Raw genomic sequence first — 16,979 nt, 5'->3', positions numbered from 1 at the left:
GGTGACCTGACCTGGTCGGAGAGGACAATCACAGGTGAGACAGGGTGTGGGGGTTGGTCTGGAGGACGGTGTCCACTGGCAGTGTGGTGGCCTGTTGTGGTGATTAGTTGTTCTGTTCTAGTTAGTGCCGATCTTCCCTGTGATGTCCCCCGGCCCTCTGGTGATGCTTAGACACATGTCCTGACACTAACACCCATGATATCCAGTGATAACATCGAGCGCCGTGACGCCAAGACTGGGTTTGCCGCCGACTTACCGTAATGTTGCCGTCACTGTTGGTCGTAATACCCCTCTCTTTGACAAAGCTGGATCGGATTCGGAATCATCTTTGATCTCATTCAATAACGGTGGTGACGGTCGAAGGCATCGTTTGAATACCTACGCTTAACCCGCGCCCCGTAGGGGGGGGCCGAAACGGCCCCCCCCCTGTCCTTTTCGGTCGATATCTCCTAAACGGCTGGAGATATCGCAACCAAACTTTCAGGACCCCTCCGGGCATCAATTTTACACATTGTGACCAAAAATTTTTCCAAAGGCTGTGATAGGTTGGCCACAAATGACGTCAGAGTGACGTCATGTTCTGTCATTTTCGACCGAAAAAGACCTTCGCGAGAAGACCTGTCAGGCCTACAGCTTTGAAGATACAGAAAAATGATCAAGACATAAAAGGTGTAGAATTGACAGGGCTACAAAACTGCTATCTCGGATTTTTGAAATTTTTGAGTTTTGATCCCCAAAAATCAAAAAAGCATTTTTTTGGATATATTAGCCAAAAAATCCAAAAAGTTTTTTGAGTTTCAAAAAAACCGGAATATATGTGATAGTACCTACGGTCTTCTATCTACATACCAAATTTCAGATCGATACCTCGTTTTTTGGCCAAGTTATAGCGAAAAAACTGTTCAAAAATGATGACGTCAAATTTTCAAACTCAATTTTTGGCAATTCTAGAACTCGTAGAGCAAAACAAAGACCACCATTAGACTCCCCGTGATGAGCTGCATCGAATGGATACCCATTTTATGCAAAAATATCAACTTTGAAATTTGACCTAATTTGACCTGACCTTGACCTGACCTTCACCAAAACGTGGCCTAGGCTGGCCCCAAAGGCTGCCTAACCCACATAATCGCATTTGTCATGTAAAATGGACCATAAAACATGTATCACACGACACATTCATATTGTGACCCCCGGTGACCTGACCTCGCTGTGACCTGACCTGGTATCAGTGACCTCAGATAGCAAAGTATGTGTTTGACGAACAATATACCATCGATGGTTTTCAATAAATTACCAATTTACTCGATTTCACAGCACATTTCTTGAATTGCCTGTGAACGGTGAAAATCTGACCTTTGACCTGACCTGTGACGTCATCGGTTTGACCTAGGTCAATGAAATTGGGTCACAAGGTAGTTCCCGGGTAGGGCTATCAAACGCCGTTTGAATTTTGAAAATCGGCCGGTAACTTTCCGAGATCTTAGGGGGGGGGCGAAACGGCCCCCCCCCCCTACGGGTGGTAGGGTCCGCCGGTAGCCCTACGGGGCGCGGGTTAATAGTGAGAGGACCTGTAGTCTCGTCAAGCTAGATCCCTGACCCTGACCTAATCGATGGAGATCTGTCAGTACCCGCCGGCGAGCCCTGATCCGCCTGCCAATAACACCACTGACGTGCCAACCAGTGTCAACCTGACCCACCGACCAATAACACCCTGACCCACCGACCAATAACATCCAGGCACGCTGACCAGATGAACCGTGACACATCCGTCATCCAACCAATAAAGCCCTGTCCCACCGACCAATAACACCCAGACACCCTCCAATAGCATCCTGATACGCCTACCTTTAACCCTATTAGTGGCAGGCTCCTGGCTACCCCCTATTAGTGGCAGGGGGGGGGGGGCTGTTTACGACCCCTCCTTGATATCTCGAGATCTAACGGGCCGATTTTCAAAATTCAAACGGCATTCAATTTCGCTCAACGTGATCTACATTTCTAAAAAATAAAAATTAAAAAATGTCAATAGGGGGGGGGGGGGGTAGAGGGGGGTAAAAACGGGCAAATTGCAGATACATTTTAGACTGTTCATCACGGCCAGGTTTCTGAACCAATCTTAACGCAACTTTTGCCGATCGATAGAGAATGAACCAGGAATTCACATGGATCCTAAAAATATGCATTTTCAAAAATAATAGGCGGATACAGATAATTGAGATTGGGGGTACACAAAAAGTATAGTAAATAAGGTTTTTGTTGGTACTGTTTCTAAAAAGGGTGGTAATGGTCTTGTTATGTTATAATTTTCTTATGAGAGAACGACTAAAATTGTATTGGTAATGCATAGGCGGTGTCAGGGCACCTATGTTGGGAGGTAAAACATACCCCCCTTTTTGGACGCCTGGATCCGCCTATTATAGCAAAAACGTGTCAAAAGAGGATGCACAATAACTGTATATGTTATCACATGATACCTTTTATTCACTGTTCGTAAAACTGGTGCAGCATCGTGATCTTCGCCCAAATGACTCGCTTCACGAATAGGACCCCCCAATTCCCAGTGCTCTGGAGCCGCCCCTGGTAAAGTTATGAACTTGAAATTTTCAGGGAATGTGCCCAATTTAGTTTTAGGAAAAGTCAGAAAATTTCAGCATCGTAGCTTCAGCGGTTTCGGAGATATTCCCGAAAAACCTGAGGGGTGGATAAAAACAACCCCCCCCCCCTGCCACTAATAGGGTTAACGTCATGATACAACGACCAATCCATGACACTTTTGACACAACCGATTGACAGGAAGCGAGCCAGACCGGCCGCTGGCCAAGGCGAACCATCCTCGTACCACTTTATTTCACTCTCAACTGACGATGGTGGTTGATTTGACCTTGTGCAATCATGGGCTCAATTGTTGATCTCCGCTACAGCCACAGCGATAGCCATGAACCCTTGGTCCTCCCATGCATGAGTTGTAGTTAACGGTAACTTCAGACGAGTCTACGATTTGTGTATTTTAGAGTGTCCTTGAGCCCTGTTACCATGTGAGAATGGTTTACAATTCTGCTGGCGTGTTGTACAGACTGCATGTTAGCTAGCGACGCTATTCCGGGTAAATTTAACAATGTCGACCATGAATCAGACCGTGCGGCTCAATGAATGTTTCGCGAGCCTCGCGTGTAAGACATCGACCGAATTGTAAATGGGCTCAAAGCCTCCAGTCACGCTAGTTGAATGCTGTGGAGGGGCTCGGTTTTACCGCGTTAGTATTACTGGTTTGTATGGATGGTATCAGTTTTACTCGTACAGAGACACGACATTGCCACTACCGGGATGTGTTCCTCACTGAGTGATGGCTGTCTGATTGCAGGATTCGGTCGGCTTGCGTCTGCCGGCACCTGAGCTGGCGGACCAGATCACCCAGCGGGGGAACCGCGGACGGTCCTGGACCGGGACCACAGGCGGTGACACACCAGAGGACCAGAATCGGGACCGGACGGTCCCGGTCGCCTCAGCATAGGTCGGGACAAGTGCGTTCGTTTTTCAAACTATCCGTGAACGCCGGCACCAAGCTCCGATAGCGGCGCTCTTAGAAGTTAGGATGTATGTTTTAGAACCGTTATGGATCACTACCTATCGTCTTTCATTCATTCATGATTCACTCGTTCATTCATTTACCTATCCATCCATCGATCCATTCATTCTTTCATTCATTTTCCCCTTCCAGTTGTACCCTTAGGTAAAGGTTTGTAATTTATATGCATTCCTTACGTTGACAAACGCTCATGTTTACCGTTATGCCCGTAAGGCCGGCTGAGTGCTCATGTCAAATAAACATTTCGAAATCATTGACCCGATTCGTTTGAGATCTATGAGCGCTGACTATGTTCGGGCGACTGCGCAGCGACTATTTCGAGGCAACTTTGACCCAACAACAGGATTGTGTTCGTTGTAGGATTGGAGTGGAGATGCGCCATTGCCTGCGGAGGTGGGAACGCTAGTGCGACTCCGACTGACTGAACTCACCGGCTGTCTGGGAGGCTCTGGCACGCTCCGGCGCCTGGCGACGACCGAAACTAGAGGTGCAAATTCGGCTGCCTTTACTGAACTGTTTACTGAGGATGAGCGGTTATGTTTCTACGTGATTGGTGTCATATATAAAGAGTAACATAGAAAGAGGCGTTGACGAGATATGAGCACTCGTTACTAGGCACACCGTGCTGGCTAGCCAAGGGATGCTTGCCCGCACTTCGAATACCACCCGCCAATTTACATCTCTCCTTGTGTCGACACGTGGGCACTGATTTGTGAGTATAGCTGTCAAACCGCGCCTCTGCGCTAATCAGAGGAGTCCCTCACTCAGCACTTGGCAGCTGGCACGCTCACGAGCGTCCGACGTCCGTCGCCCGGCATTGGAATCTGTCTTCTCGCAGAATCTAAACACAGCTGCTGCAGTGTTATGTGGATGGGTTTGAACTTTGAAACGATCGGCGCTACATTCCAAGACAGCACACATCGCATACACAAAGGTGCGCATCCTGCTTATGAGCGCATCTACCATTGATGAGTGCGGAAACTAGTGCGGAAACTGAGCGAGAATCATGTACTCGCATCGTTTGTCGGGCGCCACCTTGGGTCAGCCGAGCCGTGACCGGAAGGGGTAGTCAGGTCACATCTACCCCCCCCCCCTCTCCCCCGACCAGTTGTCCCGTGCCCGGCGACCCCGACTCGGATCGTCTCGCAGGCCTGGTGTCGGGTGAGGGGCTCGGTGGTCACTTCCTGGACCCCCCCCCCCTACCCCTTTCCACGGTCAGGTATCTTCTGTCGGCAGCAGCGAGGTTGGGGGGGGGGGGCGAAGGAGGACTGAACAAACAGCTCGTTCACGCACCGTAACTTGAACAGCCCATCTGCCGTCGGGACGAGCAACGGATCGACAACCGGCAACGGCATCAGATACACGGTCTACAGCGGCTGGATGAAAGTTATCCGAGTCCTGGTTCCCGGCAAGCACTTATCTTTCATCCCAGCAACAATCAGCCTGCAGCTACAGCGCGCTCAACTGATGTTTTACCGCTCAACCCCTCCGCCGTTCTGCACTGCTTTGAGTTCAGCACGACCGCCCACTGGAAGAGTTCCTCAATCCTCACCCCACTGCAAACGCCCTAAATGTTGACAAGTATGCACATTATATTCGCTTTTCACATTCACAATAACCAATGCAGTCATCCAGAGGTACATGCGATATCAAATGAGAAAACTGCTCGCGTACAAAACCGCCACTAAACATCAGCTTCTGATTTGGCAGGGGGAAATGTGAAACAAACTGCGTTACAGCAGGCCTCACCCTTGTCACAGCTTGCCAATAACAGTTTTCAATTCAAATGTTGTCATGTTACAGTCCTAACTATCTTCACACTCTAGTAGCTAATGATTCAGCCAGCCACCGACAGTGGCAATACTGCACGGGAAAAACAATGAACAACATTGGTAGAGTAAATGTTATGTGGTTAGTTGAGGCAATCTACCTACTGTTTATAAAGAAAAGGGTATGAGTATACAGTTCCTTTCTACCAAGCTGTGCAGGGAAAACGTGCATGGCACTGGAATGATTTACTTATTTCTGAGGGTGGCCAGCATGTATTGCACAGATTATTTATGCCCATGTTTCTCAGTCATCATGGTACAACTGACCAAGAGGATGCTTCAACTGAATTGTTTGCCTTCAGTTCAAATCCAGTAACACCAGCTGCAACCAAATCTTGGCTCCAAATAAGCAAAAATCTGCTTCATCAGATTATGTAACCAGACATGCCACAGTCCTCCATCTAATGCCAGCCACAGATGCAGCTTTCATCCTTCTGGTCACTCAGTAGGGCACATTGGCAAACAGGTAAGAGACAGACTCGCCATTGTGGGTTCTTCTCAGGGCCTCTGCGAATATCATGGCCACATCAATGCACCTGATCTTATCACACTGGATCATGTGCTCATCCTGAGGGATGGTGTTGGTGGCGACCACAGCCTCAAAGCAGGCTCCGTTGATCCGAGCAATGGCTGGACCTGAGAAAATACCATGAGTCAGGATAGCATAAACCTTGGTTGCTCCAGCTTCCTTCAGCTTGTCTGCTGCCTTGACTATGGTCCCACAGGTGTCAGCCATGTCGTCGACCAGGATCGCCACTCGGTCTGTGACGTTGCCCACTAGCACCATGTCAGAAACCTCATTGGCTTTCTTCCTCTCCTTGTGGATAAGAGCAAAATCCACTTTCAGACTGTCAGCTATAGATGTAACCCTCTTTGCACCTCCAGCATCTGGTGAAACAATGATGCTGGTCTTCCACTCACTGATGTTTTCTTTGATCCACTTCAGGACAGCTGGCTCAGCGTACAGGTTGTCCACCGGCAAATCAAAGAAGCCCTGAATCTGAGAGGCGTGCAAGTCCATGGTGATAATGTGATCCATCCCAGCAGCAGTAAGCATGTTGGCCACCAGCTTGGCTGACACAGGAGCTCTCGACTTGTCCTTCTTGTCCTGCCTTGCGTAAGGGAAGCAAGGGACCACAGCAGTCACACGAGCAGCCGAGGCTATCTTGCATGCATTTATCATGATCAGAAGCTCCATCAGGTTGTCATTGATCTCACCACACCCACTCTGAACTATGTAGACATCTTCACCACGCACAGACTCTCCAATTTCTACACATGTCTCCAGGTTGCTGAACTTCTTGGTGACCACGCGTCCCAGGTCGATACCCAAACGATCGACCACCTTGGCAGCAAAATCGGGGTGGGAACTCCCAGAAAATACCTTGATGTTCGGCATCCTGTGTTCTTGTTGTGTCGAAGACTCAATCTTTGTATGAAGTAAGCTCGACCTCGACAGGCGGCGTCCCCCTCTCAGTCACGTGCCCCGGGCGCAGAGGAACCACACGAGCTCCTGCGGGGGCGCGCTGCGAAAATGAACGTAAACAAACGGCGAGCCTCGCCGATCGAAGTGGCGCACTTTCAGCTCATGATCTTTATGTGGCGCTTTACTTTCAAGGAAGGTAGAAATGAAATCCTTTGTAAATCAGTTCTGCACTAAAAATGCATTCAAGCGATGACGTTTTATTTTGTTTTTATTGAGTTTTGTGGGAAAATCTATCTTAAGTAATCTTGGAGGAATCTTAAGATATATTCTAAAGATAAACAATTTAATTTACAACACAAAGGTTTCGAAAGTTAGGGTGATCATGCACGGGAAACTCGATTCTTTGACGGTATATGACGTCAATGTAGAAGGTCTATTTTTAGAGCCGCCGTATTTCAGTAAAAGCAGCTATAGTCTGTTCCATATCAAGCTTGCAGTCGGAGTTTCTTCGGCAGATCGCTCCTCCGCTCAAGAATTTACGTCTTAAAATGTAAGAGCTGTATATACAGAAATCACGTATTGCTTTCAGCAGGGCACTTCGGCTGCAAGCTTGAAACGGAACAGAGTATAGTTTTCGAATGCTGAAGATCCTGAAGATTCTTCAAGATACGGAACTGAGGAAATCAGAGGGCTGTTCACGGGCCCTGTGTGCGGTCGGACCGCACACAGCCTCGAAGCTCCGCCCACTGCGTCCCTACGTCAGCCTTCCGTCACCGCACACAGCGATCGCTGTGGCCGGTCGGGACTGGCCACAGCGGACCGTCCACCGCACGCAGCCGTGACGTCAGAGCCGCCTACCCATCCCCTACCCCCACGCCTGCTGGACGCACCGCACACACCGCACGCAGCAGTGTGCGGTGCCCGTGAACACCCCTCAGGTTCCGAAAATGTACAAGTTGTGTCGCAATTGACTGTTGGCTGTCCCAAAATCCCTTAGGACACATAAGTGCTTTTAAATTCACCTAAGGGGGTCCTTTCCAGCTTCTGGGGCGCCAGATGACTCAGTGGTGGCCTTAGACGTCCTCCCATATAAGGTGGCATATTTTGTATTAGGTGCCATTCTGAGGACACCTTAGTCCTAAGCCAGTCCTATTGTGATCAAAGCCGAAGGGAGCTACGTGCGGCCGCAAACTAGCTCGTTTGTTGTGTGCCTCTGGCACCTCGGCACATCCGGCTTGAAGCAAAAGAAAGGAAGTGCAACATATTTACATACAATGTATTTCTCGGGTACTGGACATACGCGTGGACGAAATTATTAAATAAGGAAACAGTAATACGAAAGGTCAAGTAGCACACATGTCCCCGGCCCAGTCGCAGCGGCCAGCTCTGAGAATTGATCGAGAGGTGCACAGAAACTCGACATATCACCGGACACGACCGGCCAACAGGCGCGAGCACCACACGCTCCCTAGCAACTGAATACTGGGTCACCGGCGGCAGAGCCGGCCGTGAGATCACGCAGCGTCGCCAGCCGCGCCAGGAACTCAACAGAACAGTGTACAGGGCCAGCAGTAGCTGCCCCGCCCCGCCCGCCGCGCGGACCGCGACAGCCCCCACCCTGTGAGCACGCGGGGGCCTCCTCTGACGCCGCAGGGCCACACACGACCCCTCCAAGACACAGGTGCAGACAGGTACTGAGGTATCCGCCCGCTGTCCATGTGGACTCGAACGGGCATCCAAACCGGAGGTCCAGACCGACCGTCTCCGATCGCCCTGGTGACTAGACGCGACAGTAGAGCCTGCTCGCCGCGCCGGTAGATGGCAGCAGGGAGACTCCACCGCGCTACCCACTCTGTAGCCCCGGGGGCCCAGGGTTCGTCCCGTGACCGGAGCACGCCGCCGCCGGACTCTGTCCTCGGCACGCGCTCAGGTCCCGGGAACACGCACAGTGACACGGCAGACACACTCTCAGTACTCGCACACAGGAGGCGCCAGGCGCCCCACCGCCGCTCCCATTCTCTTTGGTCCGCTCTATGTTATGCACTACTTTGACTCACACCAAACAACCAAGACGCGTCAGCGACGCCTTACACGCGCGCATATTGCAGAGTCGCGTATGGACGAGCACTGGCGCTCGCAGCGCCGCCAAGCGCCGCTGCCACGAACTACAGCCGCGCGTTTCCGCCGCCGGTGGCGCTGGCGGCGGTGCGGCGGCCGTTAGAAGCTCTGCGCGACGTGGCGGAGCGCCGATGACGACGGCGCGGTGTGCGTGATGAAGTATATGAGACGGGTGGGCAGCACTCCGGCGTTCAGCTGGTAAAACTCCACCAGCTGGATGAGGTCGTAGAAGCGCGTCTTGCCGCCGTCCAGCGAGAAATAGCACGTGACTGGCGACTGACTGGTGTCCTTTACCTGCGGGGGAAGAAAGTAGTTAGCTCACCAGAGTTATTTAATACACGTATTATGCCTATCAACGATAGCTCAGCCGGTAAGATATCGGCCGAGGAAAAATTAACAGTAGAAGCTGTCGGAAGACAACGATTAATCGTCGCAAATTCCGAGCCCGTTGCACAATAATCCGTGATCTACGCCAACAATTGGCACCAGAACCCAGCCAAAGTCCACTGACATCGAGCCAGCTGGGCTCCGCTCCTCCCCTCCAGAGCCTTCCTGGGCATTTCACCACTGCTACCAACTGGACTCACGTCCGTCGCTCATTCATTATGCCTAGTTCATGAGCGTCACTATTTCCTTTGAAATGTGAGCTGCCGACCAGCCGTCCCAGATTAAGCCAGCCTCGACACACCCCTTTGATAGCACCGTGATGACACAGTTGGACAGGCCCGATACTAATTAACCATGGCGTGATGCAGTGCAACGACATAATGAGGGCAATCCGCAACGAACCTGACACGTCCCAGGAGGCCATCTCTGACAAACAGTAAAAACATTTAACCCTCGCCCGCACATGGGGGGGGGGGGTTGCCACCCCCCCCCCAGGTAGTCTTTGTGCTCTGCACTCAACATTTTTAGAGCTAGAAGGCTGATTTTTCGTATAGCTGCTCCTCTATCCTTTCTTGATGTCCACTGAAAATTTCAAGTTTCTGTGATTTTTGGTTTCGGAGATATGACCTTGTTTTTCAGGTCATGTCATGACCCAAATGGCCGATTCTCAACATCTTGCGTTTGCCATGGGCCTTATGAGCTTTTGACACCCTGATTTCGGCCTTTTTTGCCAGTCTTACCTCCCACCTATCATGGAACATGTTGTTCGACGATGTACAGGGGTCAAGGTCAGGGTCAAGGTCAACCTAGGTCATCTAAGATAATTGCGTTTTAGGCAAGCTGAATTTACTTTTTGTGAAGTTTTTTGACTGCATTTTTGGTAAAAACTTCTCAGATCATGATTTCATGTAATATGGACCCAAAAACAATCGGTGCACACATCAGTATACACACAGACACACACAGACATACAAACACATATAATTGACCTTGACCTAACTTGACCTGAAATGACCTCAGCAGCAAAATTCAGGTCGGGTAGTGTGACAAAGAGGTTCTAGCTGGCTTGGCACCAGAAAACAGCATCGTCATCGGTATTTGATAAGCAGCACACTTGATATCCAACGGTGACCCAAAACAGCAACATTTTTTTAGTTTGACCTGACCTGGAAGGTCAATGACTGACCTGAGAAGGTAAAACTGGGTATCATTGGATTCGTCTCTTCCCAAAGAATCTTTTTGGTCTTTACTGCTAAGCTCTATCTCCAACAGGAACGAAATGGCGCGGGGGGGGGGGTGGCAACCACCCCCCCCCCCCCATGTGCGTTCTAGGATGGGAAAATGGCATGTGCGGGCGAGGGTTAAATGATAGAAGACAGACCTCGGCCAAGCGAGCTGCGGACAACGGTACCGATCAAACGAACGAAAACATCTAGAAAATTTAGGGGAGACTGCGTCACAAAAAGTAGCAGACTTCCTTTCTCTTCCAATGGGTCTAATAGTTGACCAAAAAACTCACAAGTTGCAGTCTGACGCGATAGAACTAAAGTCACTCACCGGCATTATTTGCGCGTGGTACAGCTTCATCCGGAAGATGAACGAGAGGACGAAGGCCACGGGGTTGCTGCGGCTCTCTCTGACCAGGAACACTCTGTCGAACAAACGGGACGGCAGGGTCAGTGCGAGGTCAAACACACAAAGCGACAAGTGTGAAGAAGTTGTACCAGATCGAGCGGTCAGCACAGCCGGTACGAAGACAACGGTAAATCTCATTCAAGACATGGCACGAATCAAACTCAGAGTGCACACATAAAAAAAAAAAAATGTGAAGTCGAAGATGTGACGGGGTCAAAGACCCAAAAATAACGCGACGTGGTTCCTCCTAATTTCAGCATTCCGGTACCACACTATCATACTAACCAAAATAAACACGATATAAAAGCTGACCGACGGAGTGACTTCTTAGACGTCTATTTTTAGCCAAAAATAGCACATAACGAGCCCATCCGAGACTATATCCGGCATGAATGATCGCCACAATGATGTCGTTGTTTGTAAAAACGCTCTTGCAGTGCTACATAAAGATCAAGAGATACGCCATCCCATGTCCTACCAAACACATTGAGCAACAGGGTCGTGTGTCCATCTAACGAGCGCTTTCATGACGCCCAGCTGGCGGAGAAGCCACAGGGCGCACCCGTTTATACAAACGAGCCCCCTCGTTACCGCCCATAACCGGTACCGCCCACCGGCGCGGCTCGTGACCTTTGTGACCCAGCCGGGTCGCCACCCCGGCCGCCCCCGCGGTGGCGCAATGGCCGCCGTCCAAACACCGCCCGGGGGGCGCCGCGGGGGGGGGGGGAAGTTCCAGGAAGCCGCTCCGCCCCCTGACCTGGCCGTGACGGGAGGCCGCACGGAATGCCACGGGGTGGCACGCCCTTCACCAGAGCAGGGGCCTGGGTTGTGATCGTCACGTGCACATCTCAGTGGGCTACAGCAAACAAACATGACCAAGTGGGCGTGTCCGCTAATAATTCTCATGGGTTCGTCAATTTTCATTTAATTATCTTAAGAAATTTCGATTAATAGTCACGCCCATACTTCCATTGAGGATAATGATAAAAACTTCACTGATGCGGAGAAAAGTGCTAGCCTTATAGCCAATGATGGCTTGAGTCTTGATATCGCCCTAAAACTCCGGCTGCTATCATCCCTGGTGCGATCTAAGTTCTAACCCCTCACAGCCCTCATTACTAACCCGTCTCGGCCGTACTATTCCCTCCACCGTACAACTCTCCCAGCCTTCCGTACCTACTAACCCGTCTCGGCGGTACTATTCTCTTCCCAGTCCGCCGTACTTACCCCTCACAGCACTCCGTACTAAGTACTAACCCGTCTCGGCGGTACTTTTATCTCCCCAGTCCGCCGTACTAACCCTTCACAGCCCTCTGTATGTACTAACCCGTCTCGGCCGTTGTGTTTGTGCAGCAGTTGCGATGCCTCGTCCCGGGTCAGGTTGCCATGGTACCACGGCTGTGTGTTGTGTATCGCTCCTTCAATGTCTCGCGCAGACGCGCCCGCCGCCAGTTCTGTGAAACAAAGAACGGGTGGGTTAGTCCAGTGACTCGCGAAGTTCACCACCAGAGGCCAGATTTGACGCGGATAAGTTGACTTAAATTCAAAAGTTGGACCACCAGGCACCAAGGATTGAAGTAAGCCAGGCCTGTTGATCTGGAAAACTTGTCTACTGCTCTCATCATTCAGATGACAGTCATTGCTCTGACCTACGAGACATCACCAACTCGTAAAAACGACAAGTGAGATAGAACTCATCGAGCCAATCAAATGTCTCATCTATGATACGTTATACTACATCCCTCGTGTTATACTATATCCCTCGATCACTCTAGCCCAGCCATTGTTTGTTTTCAACGGGCCCCCAAAATCGCCAGACGGCTGTCACGGGAGCCACCCGGCCCCGGCGCCCTAGTCATACAGACGCGGTGTCACTCACAGAGGCGTCTGATTTATAACGGCGCCCCCAGCATCTATCAATAAATCTGCCCCGCTGGAATGCAGACATGTCGCTGGCAGGCCAACAGTCTCAACAAAACCAAAATATACATCCTTGCATATCCAGTCAGGGGGAGGATATTGCAAATAAGGCGTACGGCTTAGACGAAGGATCCATCACATCTGCTGGAGGTTATTTGATAGCCCACTTAGTCGGTGAGTGACCCCACTGTTCCACAGCGCACCAGATCTTCCAGGAACGTTACGTCATCGTTCCATATAAGCATACGTATATCTTAGGGCCTCGCGTATATCTCTGAGACTCATGCTCTCAAAAATACTCTATAGTCTATAGACTATAAAGCCACAGAGCAAAGCAAAGCGACATCAGCGTTCACCTATCCCGTTCCGTCCGTTGTCAAAATACATACCTGAGAGCCTCTTTAGCGCGTGCGTTCTCCTGAGATGGTGGCCTTCTGCCAGCTCGATGGCCCTGGCCTCGACCGGATCACTGACCACCCTGCCACAGCTGCCGGTGAAGTCCATCGCCACCAGAGAGCGCATACTTTGCTGCAGAGGGAGAGAGGGGGCGGTCAGGAGTTCGGCAGAGGGGAGGGGTAGAGAGCTGACCTAGAATCTACATCGGACAAACGGCGCACATGGAGGGTGCCCAGACGAGGCACAAAACATCGCGCAGCCAGGCAACAAAAAGTCATAAACAATCTCAGGAAACGTCGAGGAGTCAGGGACCGTCCCGCTCACAAAACATGGTCGCGCGCCAGCCGACGGTGAATCGTCGTGCCAAAACTCCCGTCCCCATCCCTCTGCCCTCCTCCCTCCCTCTCTCCTCTAGTGCATGAGTCGTGGACATTGATAGACTGTCCCCGAAGGCTGGAGGTAATAGGTTATGCGTCAATCCGCGGGGAAAGACCGGGCATTGACCGGTGGTAGAAGCAATATGGACACTGCACAGCATAATTACAGTGGAGGAGTGAAGAGAGAGAGAGAGAGAGAGAGAGAGAGAGAGAGAGAGAGAGAGAGAGAGAGAGAGAGAGAGAGAGAGGCGAGTGAGGAGAGAGAGAGAGTGACGGTGGCAAAGGCATCAGAGCGCAGAGAGTTAACCCAAACTTTTGTGATACTTGTATCAAAAGCTAGAATTTATATCACCTAACAACCCGCAGCTGTTATGTGCGATAATTCTGAAAATGTGAAACAGGCAACTCACGTGTTACCGCCTGTCCAAGCGATCAAAACATGTCACTACTTTTCTGCGTGACTTGGTCATTAGACGCCTTTTTCATGCACGGGACGCAAAAAGTGTGCATTAGTTGACAGTAAAAACCAGTCATATGCGTGATGGTGCGCCTGTCAACACAGTCTCTAAAGGAGAGCCGTCGAGAAGGCCAGCACCTAATGGCGAGCCCTGGGGACCCTGAATACGCGTCATTGAGAGCCACCACTGATGTCACTAAGACGTGATAAAAAGTGCAGATAACGGTATTAGGGTCAGGGTCCGCAGCATTGTGACTACATCTCTGATTCAAAAGCAGAAGATATTACCAAAGCGCGAGACAGCGAAAATACCGAAGACGGGTACAAATGAAAGAGAAGTTGAGGACGACGGACACAAACATCGAAGAGGACGGGCATGGCAGTAAGATGACACGAGAAAACAAAGCATATATCGCATGCAGGTGAGTAGCGCAGTGGAGATGAAAACCTAACCATCAGTCACATAAGAAATCAGAGAAACGTGAAAGGCTTTCCACCACCGATCCATCCTCCACCATCATGCGTATTGCGTATCTCGAGCTCGCTCCTACCTCGCGGGTTAGCGAGTCCCTCCGGCTGCGCGAGTCGAATCGACTCACGTTAGGGACTCGCACCGAGTCGTAGTCGGACGGCCGGACTCGAGTCGTCTCGTAGTCAGAGCAGGAGGTGCGGGAGACGGGCGCAGCACGCGGCAGGCTGCCGCCGCCGCTGCCGCTGCCCGATAGACCAGCGTTCGAGAGAGTCCGTGAGCGCGGGATGGGCATCTTGGGCGAGGCAGAGTAGCAGTAGCGCTCGCGCGGACTGCTGCTCTGTTCGTTTTCGTGCTGGATTCGCTGGAAGTTGTAGTTTTCGTGCAGCTGCTTGCCGTACTGTGGGAGAGAGCGGCGGAGAGTGAGAAGAGGGAGAGAGCGAGACGGTGGGAGGCAGGGAGAGACAGACGGTGAGCGAAGCAGGGCTGGCAAGAACCGAGGGGAGGCAAGAAAAGGGTAAGCCAGCAGAGATGATAAACTGGGTGAGGATAAGAAAAAAATTGTATGCACGTATGACGAAAGTTTCCTAAGACTCGCTTAAGCCACGGTTCTTTTTACATATACGCAGAATGAAAGTCACACCACGTCACACAAATGAGGATGATATGAACACCAACGCAGTCCCTGATCACCCACTGACGACTGCCACCTCAGCGACTGGTCAGCCAGACCCCTGCATGGACGCAGCTGGTGTCCAACAGTAGACACAATGGCACACAACACCTGGGCGCACTTACAGACAAAAGGAGAAAAACGCGAACTGATGCGAAGTGGTGGTGCGTCACATACCAGCCCCATGCATGTCTCTGGGCAATCATGAAGAGGCACATTGGATTTAAGCCGACAGAAAGGAAATGCCCCCTAATATTTGATTCTCATTTCTCCCTGGGCCTATTCTAGCACCTTGGCCTCTCCTTAGCTACCCTTCCGCTCCCCGTACCTTGGCTACTCGGAGCGTCTTCTCCGTAAATACCTTGGCTACTCGGAGCGCCTTTTCCGTAAATACCTTGGCTACTCGGAGCGCCTTCCCGCATACCTTGGCTACTCCCCGTACCTTGGTTACTATTCAGTTCTCCCTCGTACCTTGGCTATTATCCCGCTTTACCTCGTACCTTGGCTACTCCCCTCGTACCTTGGCTACTCGGAGGGCCGTCTGCCAACAGCGCCGCGTGGCAGAGTCGTCGCAGGCGAGGCAGCGCAGCTGGTGACCCGTTCTCAGGATGACAGCCTCGTCGCACGGCGCCTTGAAGTCGCGCCGCGCGTCCGAGCACCCGTAGACGGAGTAGTGCTCCAGCTGGGCGAACACGGCGAACTTGTCCCGCTCCCGGGGAGGAGGGTCCTGGGGGTCAGAAGGGGAGGGGAGGGGTCAGGACGTGTCCGGTCGGGAGATGAGAGGCTGCAAGTGTGTCAGCGCCACGTAGATCGCGGTAGTTCTTGGTTTGGAGATGGTTTCCGAGTAATCACATAACGGCTTAACATCGGCGGTCAGTTGATTGGTACGGAAAACATGGTGCGTTGAAAAAATGGCACTGAAGCTGAAAAAGGACGTTCATGAATCATGATAACCCTTTCCGTAAATGAGACATTACGCAATCAGTTCGGCTCGTTGCAATGACGCTAAAAAGTACAAACCAGACACCTAGACAGACTCTACCAGCAAATGAAATTCACGCACAACTCAGTTCTAGTCACAAAGTCCAGCCGTCAAAAAATGTGAACGTTTTAACGTCAACGATGCGGCCCACCTATTCGTCCCCTGAATATCACTTCCGCAGGTCACCGATAGATGGCACGCACATCACTTACATCTGTCGCCTCCATGGTATAGTAGAGGACGTCATTGCGGAGCCAGAAATACGCTCTTCTCCAGACCCGAGACTCGGGGCCGGCCAGCCATAGCCAGCCGAACACTTGAGGTGTGGGTGCAGAGGTAGTGAGCAGGCTCTGAAACACAAGGGGTCACAGGTCAGGTCACTGGTCAGAGGTCAAACCAGAGGTCAGGTCACAGGTCATATTGCAGGCAGTCCGATGGATCGCAAAAGGGAGGGATCTCAGATCTCGGGAAGGGAAAAATGAGTGCGAGCATAATAGGCGAGTGCATAATATGTACAAACAAAGCGCAAAAGGGGCATTCCATGTCAACCGGGACAGCCAAAATCGGCCACCTCTGCGATTTTGTTCAAACTTGGTAAACTTATTGGCTATTGGGTAAAACCTCTGAGGGTGAAAGGATTTTGTCATATGCCCTCGGGCTACAGAGATACAAGTCGCTAAACTTCTGCTTTTTGAGCAGAATTGGACGTGTATTGCAATCT

The 16,979-nt window shown here is 51.1% G+C and overlaps 2 protein-coding genes across 3 annotated transcripts in view; both read right to left on the bottom strand.

Moving 5' to 3' along the window:
• Positions 1-5,161: 5,161 nt before the first annotated feature.
• On the bottom strand, positions 5,162-7,014 carry LOC122391893 (ribose-phosphate pyrophosphokinase 1). The gene has a single exon (XM_043386214.1). It carries the CDS (start codon positions 6,815-6,817, stop codon positions 5,861-5,863), a length of 957 nt encoding a protein of 318 aa, XP_043242149.1. The 5' UTR covers positions 6,818-7,014; the 3' UTR covers positions 5,162-5,860.
• A 1,083-nt stretch (positions 7,015-8,097) lies between these two features.
• LOC122391891 (growth factor receptor-bound protein 10-like) overlaps positions 8,098-16,979 on the bottom strand; it is a 93,709-nt gene continuing 84,827 nt past the window's right edge. Inside the window, exons 7-13 of one of the 2 annotated variants that reach the window (XM_043386212.1) lie at positions 16,471-16,608; positions 15,797-16,003; positions 14,686-15,003; positions 13,294-13,432; positions 12,312-12,438; positions 10,907-11,000; positions 8,098-9,256 (exon numbers count right to left, since the gene is read on the bottom strand). In XM_043386212.1, the coding sequence (XP_043242147.1) occupies positions 9,062-9,256; positions 10,907-11,000; positions 12,312-12,438; positions 13,294-13,432; positions 14,686-15,003; positions 15,797-16,003; positions 16,471-16,608 (1,218 nt within the window). In that variant the 3' untranslated portion in view covers positions 8,098-9,061. The remainder of the gene's footprint in view (positions 9,257-10,906; positions 11,001-12,311; positions 12,439-13,293; positions 13,433-14,685; positions 15,004-15,796; positions 16,004-16,470; positions 16,609-16,979) is intronic. The other variant, XM_043386213.1, reaches the window with a different exon arrangement.

Source organism: Amphibalanus amphitrite, unplaced genomic scaffold (genome assembly GCF_019059575.1).
Source record: "Amphibalanus amphitrite isolate SeventyFive unplaced genomic scaffold, NRLGWU_Aamphi_draft 000460F_arrow, whole genome shotgun sequence".
Classification (NCBI taxonomy): domain Eukaryota; kingdom Metazoa; phylum Arthropoda; class Thecostraca; order Balanomorpha; family Balanidae; genus Amphibalanus; species Amphibalanus amphitrite.
Note: the sequence above shows the minus strand (reverse complement) of the source record. Positions and strands in the feature narration are given on the sequence as shown.

Bases quoted from the DNA above. Each gene is read 5' to 3' on its own strand.
- LOC122391893 (XM_043386214.1), bottom strand. From the start codon at position 6,817: ATGCCGAACATCAAGGTATTTTCTGGGAGTTCCCACCCCGATTTTGCT.